Below are 17,069 nucleotides of genomic sequence, written 5' to 3'. Positions count from 1 at the left end.
GTGCCTCGCACTTGCATATTGCAATCTCTTTAGGGAGAAGTATAGCATCTAACAAATTATGGATCAATTGGCCGTGTTGTATTTGAGTTCCTAATGATGTGATAAACCCTCTCATTTTCTACAATGTTCCAAAATCATGCACAACCCCAAATGCATATCGATTGTCTGTGTAAATTGAGACTCTTTTCCCCTCCCCTAATATGCAAGCCTGTGTTAATGCAAAGAGTTCAGCTGCCTGGGCGGAGAGATGGTGAGGCAGTCGATGCCCCTCCACCGTGTCATGATCAGTCACAATTGCATAACCCACATTATTCAGAGAGGATGTTAAGCATTTTGATGCAGACCCATCTACATAATAAACCAGATCGCTGTTTTCTAATTGTTCATCTGATGAAAAATAAATCTTGTCTAGGTGTACATTGTTGGTTTATTGCTGCTAAACAGCCATGGGGCTCCAAAACCTCCTCTGTGGGGAGAAATGTAGCTGGATGGAGGGCTGTGCATCTTACAATAGTAACATTTGGGAGAGATAGCAGATCATTGTGGCAGTGGAGGAACTTTTCCCCTGACAGATGGCTTGTCTTGTGTTCTAATAATATTGCGGCTACAGAGTGCGGCACTCTGAGTTCTAATGGTTGATAACAGACGAGCGGCTGTGACCACAACGCTGCTTCTGCTACAGCTGCTACTGCATTTAGCTCAGGGATGTCCCTGAGCTACAGCATCAAGTTTGGAAGAGAAGTATGCTATAGGGCGTAATCTATCACCATGTTTTTGCTTCAGTACAGAGGACATAAAACCATTTTTCTTACATACAGCCTGGATGAATTTCTTAGTTGGGTCAGGCAATCCTAAGGTCGGGGCCCCTGTGAACATAGTTTTGAGTTTATTGAAACGATCTTCCCCTTCTGTTGTCCATGTAACCTTATCTGCAGAGGCTAATTTTCAGCCATGTGCCATGGTGTGGAGAGGTTGTATTAATTCAGCATATTCGGGGACCCATTGTCTGCAGAAACCTGTCATGCCAAGAAAAGACATGAGGTGCTTTGTTGTAGCCGGCTTAGGTAGTTTGGTTATTGCCTCGACCCTGTCTCCACTGAGACTTTTTCCCTTTGTATGTAAGTTTATCAACATAATCAGATTAATCAAATTTACAATTTACAAAATGTACTACCCAAACAAGACTAAATTGTTATTTCATGTCATGCACAACAATGTTATCATGTTAAAATCATTTTTTATTGCAGTTGCATTCAGTGATGTTGAAGTTTAACAGGATATTTATTATATGCTTCCTGTTTTTATATATGATTCAAAAATGTGTACCAATCTTTCTCTTTTGCAAACTGTAGTTTCTGTACTGTAGTACTGTAGTACTGTCTCACATGTTTCTTTATCAAGCGAGCAAATTAAAAGGTCATCAACACATTGTATTAGAGTGCTCCCTCCATCTAATTTAATCCTTCCAAATTATCCCTAAGAGCTGCAGCAAATGGGGGACCATGTCCACGTGTATAATTGACCAGAGGCGAACCAATACTGGGAATTCTTGTGCACAGGAATACTAAAAAATGCATTAGCTAGGTCGACCACTGAGAAAAAATTACTGTTACCAGGTACCTGTGTACCAGGTACCTACGCTTGTAATTCAATTCATTCTCCTTTCAGGAGCCCTTCACTGCACCCTTGGCAGGTCCTAACCCTCAGGGGGAGGATTTAGGCTCCAGGAACCAGTCTCTGGCCGTGCATGGTTGACCTGTCGGTAGAGAGGTGGGACACTCAGGTTAGGGATCCCAGACGAGCCCCCAAGTTGCCATGGAAATTATTATCATTATTGAATTCAGCAGAGCCACTCTTTCTCTGTGGTATGGACTAAAGAAGGGCACTGGTTATGGGATAAAGAAGGGCACTGGTATGTGTGTGTGTGTGTGTGTGTGTGTGTGTGTGTGTGTGTGTGTGTGTGTGTGTGTGTGTGTGTGTGTGAGTGCATGCGTGCCTGCGTGCGTGTGCGTGCCTGCGTGCGTGCTGATATCACACTGGGTTGATTATCTGAGGTGAGCTTTCTTTGTTTCAGTTCAACGTCAACATCTCAGGAAATAGCTGGCATTACAATAGAGGGCCTGAGAGACCAGATAATAGGCAATGAGAGATAGGAAGAAGACATAAAGAAGGGGACAAAACAAAGTGGGACAGCGTGGAGATAGAAAGAGAGACAATTAGAGCCCCATTACTCAGCGGGGAAGCCAAAGTGAGAGAAAAAGCACAAAGTGAGAGGTGTTTGCATAGCCTCTGTCATGGAAATTCTCCATTGTAGTATTTTATTTCTGCAAAGGTGAGATTCAAAGGCCAAGGGTCTTGTTAAAGCCACAATATAAGTTTATTACACTTGCAAGCGGAGTGACACTCCAAACAGAGTTCAGTGGAATCTCTGAAGCAGCACAGCAACTGTCCCTCCTTATAGTGAGGGTGGGAGTACATCGTGCCCCAGCCTAGGACAGAGATAGGGAGGTTGGCGGTTGGAGCATACCGTGTCAATAACAGGTGCCACAAGTACTGTTTCTCAGTCTACTTCCAACCTTCAAATCCAGTTTTGCCCAGCAACAATACTCAGTAAATTTCCACAACCTGCCTTACCATAAGGGCCTAGTACATTGTTATAAGCAATATAGTAGTATTCTGTCTAAAACTATTTTATAAATAATATTTCTATCACACCTCTCTTCCGTTCTTCTTCCTTACCATCGTGTCTGTTCTATTCTCCTCTGCTAGCTCCAACCTCCCTCCCAGAGAGAGAGAGAGAGAGTGGGGGGGGGGGGGAGAAAGAGAGAGGGAAAGAGAGGGATACTCTGATTGAGAGAGAATAGACCGTATTTTTTTTGTCACACACATACACCGAGGGCATTGTTTACTGTGTGTGACTAAGTATGTGACCTGTGTTTAGTGAGGCAGACAGTGGACATCAGGGGAACCCTGGGGATAGATCCAGTTTAGTCTCACTGTCATTGCTTCTAATGGAGGCCTGAGTAAAAGAACAGGAGACATGGGGAGACAGAGGGAGAAGGGGGGCGGATAGAGAGAGAGAGAGAGAGAGAGAGAGAGAGAGAGAGAGAGACACACACACACACACACATACACACACATACACACACACAACAAAATAATACAGTGCTTGTTGCGTAAATAAACTTGTTTAACATGTTTTCTATTCATCCATTTGCAGCATTGTACTGTAACAATTGTGAAGAAGGGATTTTCTGGCTCCCAGCTAACAAGGCATGAGTTTATTTCACTGAGACTGAAAGTGATGTACAGGGAAATCCCATATGGTTCTTCAGTTTGGCTGCCATTCTATAAGATATTTGGGACTGGCTTCATCAAAAATCTCAGCTAAAATGTATTCCAACATTTCTCTGATGATACTCTGAGAGAAAAATGTTAACTTCAGTGTTGATGTGACCCCTGAAGTGCTGGCCTTTCCATGCTCTCTCAGTAACAGCTCCAGGGGGGTGATTGAGATTCTCCATTGCGATCAATTAGTTAACCAATGCAGCTCTGCACCGTGACAATAGAACATTCCATTTTACAGCACAGGGGCACTGGGTTGACCAGGGAGGGAGAGTGTGTACAGTATAGTTAGAAGGGAGAGGCTAGATGGGAAATTATGGAAAAAGTGAGTGTATGGGAGGGGACAGGAGGTATACATGTAATAACCAACCCTTATATGTAGGGTGGAGAGAAGGTAAGAAGCAATGGGACAGAAAGAGGGTGAGGGAGGGAAGGAAGGGAAAGTAAGAGGAGGCGGGGGGGGGGGGGGGGGCAGGGAAAAGCAGGGGAGGCAGGCAAGGTGATGGGGAGGCAACAGAAAGGTGAGGGGGACATAGGGGAGAGGCGAAGGGGACACAGAGGGAGGGTCAAGAGTAGGCAGATGGAGAGTCAAGGGGACGAAGAGGTGGAGGTGAGGGGGATGCAGGGGAGAGGCGAAGGGGACACAGAGGGAGACGCAGAGGGAGACTCAGAGGGAGACGCAGAGGGAGAGGCGAAGGGGACGCAGAGGGAGACGCAGAGGGAGAGGCGAAGGGGACGCAGAGGGAGAGGCGAGGGGGACACTGGGGGAGAGGCAAGGGGGAGGCAGAGGGAGACGCAGATGGAGAGGAGGAGGTATGTCCAGACATCTGAAGGATGCTCTTGGGCCTGAGGAAGACAGGTCCTCCCTTTGGGTTGGACCCTGCTTGTCATCCAGCTCTGATCGACCGCTCTAAAAGCCTCCATCAGCGGGATCCTCATTACTGTGTGTCAGTGTGGAACAAACCATGGCTTAACCTGGGCTTAGGGAGAGAGTGCGTCTGTCTAACTCACACTTCAATTCCCTGGGTCTCTCTCTCTCTCTTTCTTTCTTTGTCTATCTGTCCCCCCCTCTCTCTCTCTCTCTCTCTCTTATACTCCTTCCTCTCATTTTCCTGCTGTGTTTCCCTTTATATGCCTTTCTCTCCCTTCCCCTCCATCAGTCTATCCTTGCAGTCCCTATTAACTATTTCTGAAGCCTTGAGCCTGCTGTGGGCTCAGGGGTTAATGGGGTTGTTCCCCTGGTAGTATATCAATGATCATGTAATGAGCACAGCCCTATACACTCTATATTGAGCTAACATGTATGCAGCTCTACACATGGATGTCCTTGGAACATTTCTTGGAAGGTTGTGGTTGATTTATTACCTTAAATTGCTCTGCATTAGTTTTGTGGATTACACCAATGTTAATGCCATGCCCTTTCAGGACCCATACTGTAGGTGTCTCCCAAGAGCCAGATGCTTGCTTTCATGGAGTTTGCATTGTGTGTGTGTGTGTGTGTGTGTGTGTGTGTGTGTGTGTGTGTGTGTGTGTGTGTGTGTGTGTGTGTGTGTGTGTGTGTGTGTGTGTGAGTGTGTGTGTGTGTGTGTGTGTGTGTGTGTGTGTGTGTGTGTGTGTGTGTGTTCGTATGTGACTGTCTAACAACGTTGATTATCGTGTCTCTGTATGTGTCTGCATGTGTTTGTGGGCTGCTGAGACTGTCTGTCTGATTCATTATTGAATTTGCCAAAGCTACTCTTTCTCTGTGGGATGAAGGAAGAAAAGTCACTGTCATGGGATAAAGGAGGGAAGTGGTTTGTGTGTGTGCGTGTGTGTGTGTGTGTGTGTGTGTGTGTGTGTGTGTGTGTGTGTGTGTGTGTGTGTGTGTGTGTGTGTGTGTGTGTCTTCATCTGTATGTGGGTTTCCATTCCTGTGCAGCTGCAATAGGTCCATACCTCCACCTCCCTCTCCAGTGTCCCAGCGTTCTCTGTGGGATGAAGGATATAAAGACACTGTCATGGGATAAAGAAGGGCACTGCTTTCAGCTTTAATTAGTCACTAAGGACTCTCCGCTCCTCTCCCTTCCTCTCCTCTGTTCTCCCCTCCTCTTCTCTCCCTTCCTTTCCTCTCCTCTCCCCTCCCCTCCCCTCCCCTCCCCTCCTGGAATCTTACCAGCTCCATAGGTTGCATTTCTGTAGCATGGTGTGCATTTCATCTCACTGAATTACACCCCAACAGTGTGGATGTTTCAGGGGGGAGAGTGGGGGGGGGGGGGGGCGGGGGTGACGATGATGAACATGTTAGCATTGAAGGAAGCGACACAGATCAGGTGGCTGCCTGAGTCTGTCATGTCTAAGGAGGATGTATCAGTGACTTTTTCGTCTCTCTCACCTTCGTCCTTCAGCCCCTTTTTAACTGTGTTATTTTCATCTGACAGACAGAACATGCTGAAGTGATAGAGATTTTTTTTTTAGTGCACTTATATATTCCTGGAGCATGGTGTTCCTTTGATACCTTGGTAATTATAATCAGGTTGGACAGAAATTAAATAACACAGAGGTCAGGCTAGGTTGTGTCCCGCAGAGTGTGCCAGACTCCTCCAAATTTCACTGTCTTCCTTCTCCCCAAAACACAGACCTCTCCCCCTCCCAACCCCTATCACCCGGCAGGCAGCTTGGCAGGAGGGCAAGAGTTTGGGAAACGAGGCCTGTGCGTTTAGTATTGATCACACCCTCTAGATTAGTATTGATCTCACCCTTTAGATTAGCCGTTCTGGCTTGGATTGAACTGGATGGAGTGATAGGAGAATGTGCTCACAATTTCATTGGATGTTACATTCCAAGAACCCTCCCCCACATACCTGTAGAATGGTTGTTTGTTGTTATGTGCATCACCTTTTGACCGGGTAGGACTGTTTTGCAGATAATTGTTGCCTATGCTAGCTTACAACATTGAAAAAAATTGAAGAAATCCTGAATTCAGTTTTTTTGGAGCTCCGGCCAGCCTCCTACTCCATCATTAGACACCTTCCCCATCCCTCAGACCCCAGCCTCCTACTCCATCATTAGACACCTTCCCCATCCCTCAGACCCCAGCCTCCTACTCCATCATTAGACACCTTCCCCATCCCTCAGACCCCAGCCTCCTACTCCATCATTCGACAGATCAATAAACAAACAAGAGTTATTCAGCCTCACATCTCCGACAGTCCTCTGAGCCTTTACCTATCAGGGAGGGACCTGGGGAGAGAGATAAAGAGAAGTTAGAGGGAGGGCATCTTTGTGGTCTCTTTGTGATTATGCGGCTCTTCTGTCTCCCCTATCTCCTCCTCTGTCCACTCCACCTCTTTCCCTCCCCATGCTCTTCCTCTCTCCCCACTCCCCACAGAAAGCCTTTGCTCCAGATAATTGAAGAGTTGCACAACGCACCTACAGTACACAGAGAACCACAGATGAAATGTCAAGAGCACCTTCTCTAGTTATCTAGCGACAAAAATGCCTGCTGTCTCGTGGGTCACTTGTTTCTTGTATCTACAAAACCGCCTGGGTGTATCCACCCTATGTTAATCTATACATGAATGTATCAATAATTATTATTATTATGTTAATTCTAAGTATAACTATGATGTAAAGAATAATTCTGGACTAATTCACGTAATTGTAAGCTTGGCTATTGGCTAACAACTGTTTCTGGCACAGTTTTAGCTCTGCTCTGTCACCCAGAATAGAAAATATTTCTATTTGGTTTCGTCAGCCACTAGCCAGTGTCATGTTGCCATGGGCAAGTCACTGCCTCTCATTGATAATGACTGATATTTCTGTTTATCGCTAACTCTTGTGTGAACAATCCTTAAGAGGTTTTTCTCGCAACACAGTCTCCTCGTGAAGCGTAAGGCAGAAATGATAATACAAGGCTACCATAGCGTAAAATCTTTACATTTCCATAAAGCACATTCACAAAGTAACTACGTAGTACTTTGACTTAACTTTGAGTGGTTAAGATCAGTGGAAGTTGTCAGTGGAAGGTATTATCAAATATTAACATTAGCAACAAGACACTAAAAGCTCTTTTGTCAAAATTGCCCCAAAGCCAACTTATCTGGCTCATGTGGCAGTATGAGGCATTAACATTGAGTGGTTATGGTACTGTGGGGTAAGTGGAGGGCATTAGCAAACATTAGCGTTACAAGAATTAGCAAACAAAAACATTGAAAGCACTTTTGTCAAAATTGCCCCAAAGCCAACTTTAGCCTCGACATTGGGGTTGCAAGTCTTTCACTTTCTAATGATTTCACACTTAAGATCCCACAGCTGCAATTCAATGGGTCACGGTCAAAAGTCCTCAAAAAGCATAGAGCCGGCTTAGGAAGGAACAAACATATAGTAAAAGATGACAACCCTAACCCTAACCTTAACCCTAACCCTAACCCTAACCCAGTCAACCAAAGTCCAATTCTGTGAAGCAAGAATTTTACTGCCCTGTTCGCAGCCCGCTGTAATATGTGTACAGTATATGACAAGAAACTTGACTTTGACTTTGACTGTTCTGCATTATGTAGCATACAAGCGAAAGACGGTGAAGTGATTTGATCCGTGATCTCTTCTCTCTCTCCTATGCACAGTACCTCTGCAGCAATAGTGCAGCTGATGGGTGGGGTGAGTCAGTATGCTGGTAAAGGTCACCACTCCCATCACACCTTCCACCCAGACGAGCCTGTCAAGCCTGGGCAGAGATCAGCCCTTCAAGCCCAGGACCAGGCTCTGGAGGCTGGGAAAACCCACTGTCTACAACCATCCCCCCTGTGGAGAGAGCCAGAAAGCATCCCACCAGCCTGCACACACACAGCATGACACTGCACCATAACCACTCAATAGAGCTGCAGGGTTACTGGCAGGCTTCGTGCAGTTTGGTGTTGCAAGGTTGGGCGTCCGTCACCCTCTCCTTTGATTCTGGCCATTCCACTTGTACATATACTGTACTGTAAAAGTGAAACCAAGGCAATGCACTCCATTACAGATGCTCAGCAAAATATGATCAGCAAGTAAGACACAACAAAAACGAGAAGCAAGGAAAAGGATTTCTATGTGTAGCCTACTCGCAAAGAAGGACAGTTCAATGTAGGCTAGGCTACCCCTTGTTCAACATGGACACTCTTCAGACTTTTGGGTCTCTGTCGTCCTCCCAGGATCTAATAGCTCAGCACACAGACTTGTCGCTGATACAGGTCCTTGATAGACAGAAAGAGGAGGTCACTAGCAAAAATAATGTGTCTCTTACCTTCACTGTTCTCAATGGCTTTGCCGTCAACGCAGTCTTTTATTGCTTCTATTAAAAGGTGGGATTTATCTGAAATGCATCCCCCAGAGCATGCTAGAATATTGATATGAGGAGTGCACGACACAACATTATCAAGTACTTTAAGAGAGGAATTGATTTCCTGAAAGCCATTTGGCACTTGTTGGGCGCTAAGTGGGACTGGTTGCATGGCAATCACTCTCTTGGCATTTGGTGGCAGGTGTTTGAGAAGAGTGTAAAGACTGGGAACAGAGAACCAGAGTTAAATCTGAGGTCTATACAGATAATGTGCTTTTACAGAGAAAGGAACACCTGCATGGCACTTCTAAACGAGGAGACAGTAACTATCAAATACAGTACAGCTGTCAAATACAGCACTGCCTTATGTTGGTTGTATTGTATTTCAAAATGCTCCAATCATTTACATCTGCAAAACCTATTAAACATGTCAGGTTTTTTTGGCTATGGCCAGGTGTTCCTATCCTCTTCTCTACTCTCCTCTTTTTCATTTGCTCTCTTCTCCACTAGAGCTCATCACTCTTGAAGCCTGTGGTGGGGAGGGGGAGCAGGAAGGCCAGCCACAAGCATTAATGTTATTGCAGCTTTGCCTAATGAAGGAAAATGAGGGGAGGGGAGAGGAGGGGCGGGGGGGGGGTTAATTTCCCCACACCTGCCTCCTCTTAAAGGGCTATGGGGGCTGAATGTATTGGACAATAATAACTTTGGTTCCACCTCCAGCAGATGTGGAAGTGGCTCAAATCAACATGAAGGAAACGGTATTTGCAGTAACCAATGCTGCATATTTCCAAGCTGATATTGACTTGCTATCTGTTTAGAAATTGCATGGTAAATTTGTAATTATAGGATTTGGTGAAAACAGCAACTACTGCATACTGTCTGGTACCGGTGAGTCATCAATTATGTGACAATCTTTGAAATAATACCTAGAAAGGTCCAATTGTTATCAAATCATATTTAAAATACCTTAAAATATAGAAATACAGCATCAACAAGCGTGTATTAATGTGTAGAAATCATTAGCAACAGGCCTCATACAGTACAAACCGTAGGTTAACAACCTATTTAATAGTGTCTATAAGCTGTCAGCAAAGACACCTGCTGCTCTGTCCTTTGTCCTGACATTGAGCTGTATGAAAATATGGTTGTGAGTAAAAACATAGGAGTCAAGCGGTGCTTAACAGTGGATAAACGTCAGGCTGTGTTTCTGCCCGGACACCTGCAGGAGTCTGTGAGGGGAGAGTTGTGTCTGTAAACACACAGGAGATGGGGGCAGCAGAGGATGAGAACACAAAGGTGAGGCCTGGATGGAGGATTGGAGAGAGTGAAGATAGGAGACCTAAAGAGGAGGAGATATATAGTGAGTGACTGAGAGAGTGAGGTAGACTGAGAGAGTGAGGTAGACTGAGAGACCGAAAGCTTTTCATACATGGCTCAAATCAATTGTGTTTTTGTGATTTATTGTAACAGTAAAACTGGTTCATGGTTCACAAGCAGGAAAGGATTATTTCAAAGCATAAATAACACCATCCAAAATAGTTCACCCTGCATAAAACACGAGCATAGAATACAGACAGATTGTGATTTACTCGATACCTATTTTGACTAAAGGAATGGACTGTGTACTCAATTCATTTAATAAACAAATACATACATTAGAATACTGTTCCACATGTGTAGCTAAGCAGATTCATTTCAACTGAACTGAACCCTGGTTTATTCTAAAGCCCAGCACGATGAAGCTGCACCAGCGCTCCAATCAAGAATATAAGTCAGAGGGATTCATTTACCTCAAAAATACACATCAACAGGCAAAGACGCAGAAAAACGACCCACATACAGTATAACCGTACTGTATTATCTCTTCAATACCGTGAATAGAGGCATCAATTATAACATTCTCCAATAGTTACAGTGCAGACCGTACATGGCTTTTAGATGTGGTGTCAACTGGATTGCATCAGACTGTATAGTTAGAACATCGATTGAGGATGATTGAGGATGTTGGATCAGGCATTGAGACCTCTTTCACATTGGAGTTACTTGCAACCATTTCCAATTTTTGTGTGTGAACAACAGGACATCTGTGTCAGAGAGCTGCTGCAGTAGCTGCGTTGTCTAGTCACACAATACTGTTTTTCGTGGTCAGATTCAATTGAGCTCACACTGCTCACACAGCTGTTACACATTACATTTCCTGAAATGTACTCTTTGCAATGTTTTCTCCTTCAATGAGGGTCTCCTGACAAACAATTTTGATTGCATTCAAACCGAGGTTTACCTTGAAGTGACTTTGCCCATAGCATGGGCCCTCAATGGCTGTGCAGATGGGCAATATTCAAGTTTTGAACGCTTCACCTGATTGGTTCATTCAAATGGGGCATCTCTGTCACTGCAGCTGCACAAAAACGGTTCCTTATCCACAAAATGTAAATACCTAATGACTATGTAACAACATATTAATACTATGTTGTTGTTACTACAGTAATTACATTGTTACTACACAGGTATAGGGGCAACATAATGCTGAAACATACACAGAGAACACATTCAATGCATTCCTGATGCAAATCTGATTATCCAGTTCATAGTCTGTCTGCAGGTTTACACAAGTCCATTCTCTAGAAATGTGCAGCCCATTCCCTCTCCCCAAGTTTCATTTTCCCTGTAGTATATATGGAGGGAATCAAAAAGATGAATATAAGTAAGTCTATTAGAAGTGTATTCATGCCTGAGGCTTACACTGAGAGACAAGAGAGGTGTCAGCTGGGTGGAAGTACTCAGTGTAGTCCAACACCTTTACTTCCTGTATTGTCCCAGAGAGGTCAAAGGAGAGGGAGTTCCAGGTGCTGGGTTGGCTGTAGTGGAGAGGGAGACAGCTTGTAGACAGGTCTCATAACGTGGGCTGACCAATCACTGGAGTCTCTGAGGGCAGACGCTCTGTGATTACACTACCACAGCTTTCCATTTGGACGCACTGCAAAGACAACAAACAGATACAGGCTTTGAAAAACACAAGTCAAACACTGTCTTTGAATGCTTGGCACTAACTGTCTGTTCGTTTTCATGTAAATCCCCAAACTTCAACCGGATGATAAATCTCTATTTATTTGTGATAAGGTTTAAAAAGTAGAGGTTGTGTCTTTCTTCAGGCTCCTCTCTCCAATATTTCGTGCTGAGCTGGCTAACTGTTCCCTTTCTCATTCTCACACTGTCGCATCAAAGAAACACATTCACACAATCTGAGGGCATTAGATACAGATAACGCTTAAAGGGAGAAAGCTGATGGCATCCGTGGACGCTCCACGGACATTGTGAAAATCGGTATACACGAACGCACGCACGCACGCACACACACACACACACACACAGCAACAGTGAGCATCATAGTACACCACATCACAAATATAAATGCTGTAAGCGTCAACAGCAGGGAGAGGAGGAATCAGTAGTTCCCCTTTACAATCCCAGCGGGTGTAAATAACAGAGCACACAGACAGACTTCAGCACCACCGTAGCTCCGTGTCCACCAATCGTGAATAATAAAACTATCAGGAGGAGGATGAATTCTTGTAAGCCTCACTTACCCTCTGAGTTATACAGCAGTTGTGTGCCAATGAGATGAGCCGTGAGTGCAGTTAACAAAAGCACTATCAAGTGAAGCACTTTTTGGTGTGAGTCTACTTATTCTGTGGCTCCCTAGTAATTTTAATGAGACATTACAGCCTGTGGGGTTCTCTGCAGATTCACCTACCTGGTTATTCTGCATGTGTCCGTTAAAGTGCGGGCGCCTAGGTTTGAGTAGAGTGTCATGCGTCACCACCTTCTGCGTGCGTGGTTGTCCCATCCCCAGGTCCCTGTCCCCAACCCCATTGACCTTGTTGATGCATAGAACCTTCTGGAAGCTCTGCTTGAAGTTCTCAGAGAGGAAGCCGTAGAGCAGTGGATTGGCGCAGGAGTTGACGTAGGTAAGGGTGACGGCAAAGAAGTAGACCCCGGCTATGAAGCTGGTCTCAGGGATGATGACGACCAGGTTGACAATGTTGGTGGTGAAGAAGGGCAGCCAGCAGAGGACAAACACCACCACGATGATCACAACCATGCGTGTCACCTTCCTCTCCGACCGGCGCCGCTTGGTAAGCCCTGCCCGTGCCCCCGAGGACTTCACCTGAATGGGAACATTTGATTGGTTGAGTGCCTTTATGAAATGCTGGGGTTAAGTCACACATAGAGATCAGGTAAAGTCTGACAATAAAACACTGAGGGTTGAGTTACCAAGAATCAATCAAGGGTAGGACCGATTGAGGCCTCATTCTAATTAAGTTCATACCTCCTTCCCCAAACCTAGCTCCTAGCCCTTTAACGTTAACAAAATAAAATGGCGATAGTTTTCAATAGGCTTCATACACCTATCAGATCTGTGAACGAAGGTAGGGGCATGAAGAAGGGTCTGATAGAGACTAGAATAGAACCGGAGCAGGAACACCATAAAAACAATACTCAACCTTGATGACAATGAGCAGGTAGCAGAGGCAGATGATCAGCAGGGGACCAAAAAAGCCCAAGATGCTCGTGTAGAGGATGAAGGCTGTGGACCATAGGTCCTGGTGAGGCTCCGGCCAGCTCATGTTACAGACGTGGAACTTGTCCTGCACATCTGAGAAGATGATGACTGGAATCCCCACTAGGAATGACACCACCCACACCATGGCATTGATCACCTTGGCCACCTGCGGCCTCCTCCACTTTGCGCTGCGGATGGGATGCACCACGGCAAGGTAGCGGTCGATGCTCATGACAGTCAGGCAGTAGGTGCTGGTGAACTGGTTCATGGTGTCTGCCGTCATGATCACGCGACAGAGAAACTCGCCATAGGGCCAATAGGAGAGTACGTTCTGGGTGGTGAGGAAAGGAATGCCCAGGATGTAGAGTTCGTCAGCTAGAGCCAAGTTGAGGATGTACATGTTGGTGACGGTCTTCATCTTGGCGTAGCGAAGGACCACATAGATGGCCAGAGTGTTGCCCAGAAGACCCACAACGAACACAGTCAGGGAGATGACTGCAGTGACAACACTGCTCCCCTGGAAGGGCATTGTTCCACCTGACTCATTGAGGGAGGTGTTGGTGACGGTGAAGTAGCCAATGGAGGCCATGGAGGAAAGGTTGAGCCCCTCAGGGAGAGATGTGCATTCAAGGTCATTCATCCTGGAAGGTTGAGGGTCAGGGTCAGGGGGTCGGATCTTGAGCCTCTTGGGTCAGAAGAGTAAAAGGCTCATGAGGCTGGGAACACAACAACTTGCCTGTTATTATCATAGATGGAAATCCAAACATTATTTTAAAGCTACCTGGTGCCACTGTAACCTATTACTGTATTCGTCTAAAAAAGTGTCTGTGTGGTCCTTCTCTCAGCAGGACATCTCTCAGTATTTCGAACCGTGGATTTAAAATCTAACCACATTTTGTGGATGAAAAACATTAATGAAACCATGAATTGTAGGAGTGTTGTTGTTGTTACGATGACAATTCTGAAATATTTCCACAGTTCCACCTCTGCTCCCCTGTCCCACCTTGTGCATAGAAATGCTTTTAGGCAGAAGGTCCATATTTATTTTATTTTGTTATTATTATTTATTAATTATTGTTTTATTTAGGTTTCTAGAAGCACAGTTGGAGTATAATGGAGACCAAGTAAGTAAAAAACAAACTATGTACACTCCCACTTACCTTAAGAGTTAAATCAGGTGGAAAAAGAAACACACATAACCTTTCACCTAGGGATTGGCTATGTACATAATATATGCATGGTTCTACTATAGTTCTACGTTTGACCTGTCATTGTTCCAGTTATTGGATTAGCAAACCCATAGCTTGAGAAACCTGTTGTACAAATAAGTGGTCTGACGTCAAGATTCATTGAACCGCAGTCCAAAACACAAATATGACGTCCATCCCCCAGCCTGTGTTGGGAGTATACACATAGCAATGATGTGGAAACTAAGTTACATTGTATGGGTTTGACATTTTAAGCCCTCAAAACTACCCTGGCAATGTGTGTGTCAATCGAACCATCTACACGGGACTTATGTTTGACCTGATTGAAAATAACACTGCTCCTGCATGTCCACCGAGTTATGTTGTGATTCGGAAAACAGGGCACACATTGTTGTCACACTTGTCATACTTGCGTAATAATATCACAATGTTTCTATTTTAACTAATGAATAATTCATTAGGTTTGCCCTAGTTTTTCGAGTTTAATATTTGTAAGTTCATTGTGAGTTGATTATAATGAATGACTTCATATAGAAGACTATAGGCCTAATAAACATTAGTGTAATTTAAACTCAAAGCTAAAAGTAAATGATTACATATCAAACTTAACATACAGTCCACTGATTGTTCAATGGAGCTTTCATAAGCATTCCCTAAAAGAACATGCCATGATTTCGCACCCTGCAAATTAGTCACAGCTCATTATACAATTACCATCAAAGTCATGAAACATCAATTAATTTGCAAACATAGCCTACACTAAAAGGAATACTGTCACAGTAATTTAATCGTTATTATAATCCCCTAATAACAAAACATTTGAGTTTCTCATGTTAATAGATTGTCTTCAGATGCTTTTTGAATAAGAGAAGTTCAAATGCTGCTCTTTAACAAAGCTACCATTGTATTATTCCTAACGGGGGGAAAAATGCATCTGCAATGTTTCGGTTATTCAATTGAGAGATTTTCCTATTAGCATACCTGTGCCTTCCTGTGCGCTTTATACGCTGTCCGTGGTACTTCGCAGTTTGTCCATTTGTCCGGTGCGCATTTCCATGACTGTTCCGCTTCAATGGGCGTGTAACCGAGTGTTCTGAAGAAATACCCGAACTTTGTCAAAATACAAAAACTCCCTTGTGCGACCATCAAGTCATTGTCTCAAAACCAAGAGGTAACATCACTCGGATAGAGTCCGTTAATGCATCTTGAGACACATCTGCCGGTCCCAAAACGCCCCAAATCCGATGACCATTGTTGAGCAAACTGACATAAATGTAAAATGTGTTTAAGTTATAAATTGGAGTTAATTTGACTACTGCGAAGTCGTCCGACACAATCGACTGGTCGTTTTCGATCTGAGATTGGGGGCGCTGCTATTTATCTCACAGAGTAGCCTAATAACGTCACTATGCCTCTCTAAGTCTCACCCAATACCAGCTCTGGCTCTGCTGCCATAGCCTACTCACCTGTTGCACAACGAAAGCACTTAGGGCCTGATTGCATTTTTGTGCAACATGAGCTGTTTTCTAGCATTAAAGTAACTTAATTCGTGCTATTCACAATCACAATGAGTGACGGTCCTATAGTCTCAAACTCTCCAGAGATTTGGGGTTCCGAGATTACAGTCCTTCCTAACCATTTCCTGATGAATAAAAGGCTATCCAGTTGTCAGTTCATTGTAGACTTTGATGGATGGACAGTTGGACACTCATTTAAGAGTGAATGAATGTATGTGTGTGTGTGTGTGTGTGTGTGTGTGTGTGTGTGTGTGTGTGTGTGTGTGTGTGTGTGTGTGTGTGTGTGTGTGTGTGTGTGTGTGTGTGTGTGTGTGTGTGTGTGTGTGTGTGTGTGTGCCTTATATTGTAGACACAGAATAGCAGGATAGCTTCGCTACAGAACAGCTTTCATGTTGTTTTGTGTAGAGTAGACATATACTTGTTGTATGTAATACCTACTGTATGGATGATAACATGGGACCATAGGACATTCCCATTTCAGGATGGAACAGGATAACATTTAAAGACACAATAAATACATGTTATCTAATAGGGTCCTTATTGTACATCACTACTGTCTAAGATAAAGTTCAGTATGGTTTGATGAGACATGGGTTATGTGTTTTATTCACCTGTGCTATCGGTCAAATAAATAAACCTACATGCACTTATCCTCTCCTATGTGCCTAGAAGCATTCAATCGGAAGTGTCTAAGTGTCGTGCCTGTGTGTGTGTGGGATGTGTTATATTATCTCCTGGGGTGTGACATTTTGTGACTATCATCACTTTTGCAAAATGTGCTACGTGTGTGTGTGTGTGTGTGTGTGTGTGTGTGTGTGTGTGTGTAAGGGGGGTGGGGGTACTAGTAATGCTGAGAGACTGGTAATGCTATATTGGGAGTAAACTAAAAAGAAAAGGGGTGGAAATAGCAAACAACAATGAGCAGAGCGTGTAGGGAGGGGTTAGAGAGCGACATCGACAGGAGGAAGCCTATTGCCAAGTGCAGAAGGACATCTAATACACTGTGACAAACAATAGGCCCACTTATCCCACCTAATTCACTTTGATACGGTGTCACCCAGGCCAATGGACCAGCCCACAGCTACAGCCTTATGAATCAAGTCACCTACACAATGCTGAATGCACCTGAGTAAAAGAATGGGG

General features: G+C 44.4%; 1 protein-coding gene across 2 annotated transcripts; it reads right to left on the bottom strand.

Annotated features, from left to right (window-relative positions):
- Positions 1 to 10,077: 10,077 nt before the first annotated feature.
- On the bottom strand, positions 10,078 to 15,745 carry LOC310809820 (somatostatin receptor type 5-like). 2 transcript variants are annotated; one of them, XM_083677319.1, is made up of 4 exons: positions 15,391 to 15,745; positions 13,143 to 13,886; positions 12,392 to 12,805; positions 10,078 to 11,614 (listed from the first exon to the last, which is right to left on the bottom strand). In XM_083677319.1, the coding sequence occupies exons 1-4, from the start codon at positions 15,553 to 15,555 to the stop codon at positions 11,531 to 11,533; spliced, it is 1,407 nt and encodes a 468-aa protein (XP_083533445.1). In that variant the 5' UTR covers positions 15,556 to 15,745; the 3' UTR covers positions 10,078 to 11,530. The 2 variants fall into 2 exon arrangements, with proteins under 2 accessions (XP_083533445.1, XP_083533446.1); XM_083677320.1 differs by having other exon boundaries at positions 13,143 to 13,917; positions 15,391 to 15,531.
- Positions 15,746 to 17,069: the final 1,324 nt, after the last annotated feature.

This window comes from Argentina silus (assembly GCF_951799395.1).
Source record: "Argentina silus genome assembly, chromosome: 9".
Taxonomy (NCBI): Eukaryota; Metazoa; Chordata; class Actinopteri; order Argentiniformes; family Argentinidae; genus Argentina; species Argentina silus.
This window is presented reverse-complemented; position numbering and strand designations above follow the sequence as displayed.

Coding starts and splice junctions, on each gene's coding strand:
- LOC310809820 (XM_083677319.1), bottom strand. CDS start 15,555: ATGGTCGCACAAGGGAGTTTTTGTATTTTGACAAAGTTCGGGTATTTC. Junction 12,806..13,142: donor ACCTGCTCATTGTCATCAAG/GTTGAGTATTGT, acceptor GTTCCCATTCAG/GTGAAGTCCTCGGGGGCACG. Junction 11,615..12,391: donor GACACATGCAGAATAACCAG/GTAGGTGAATCT, acceptor TTGTCTTTGCAG/TGCGTCCAAATGGAAAGCTG.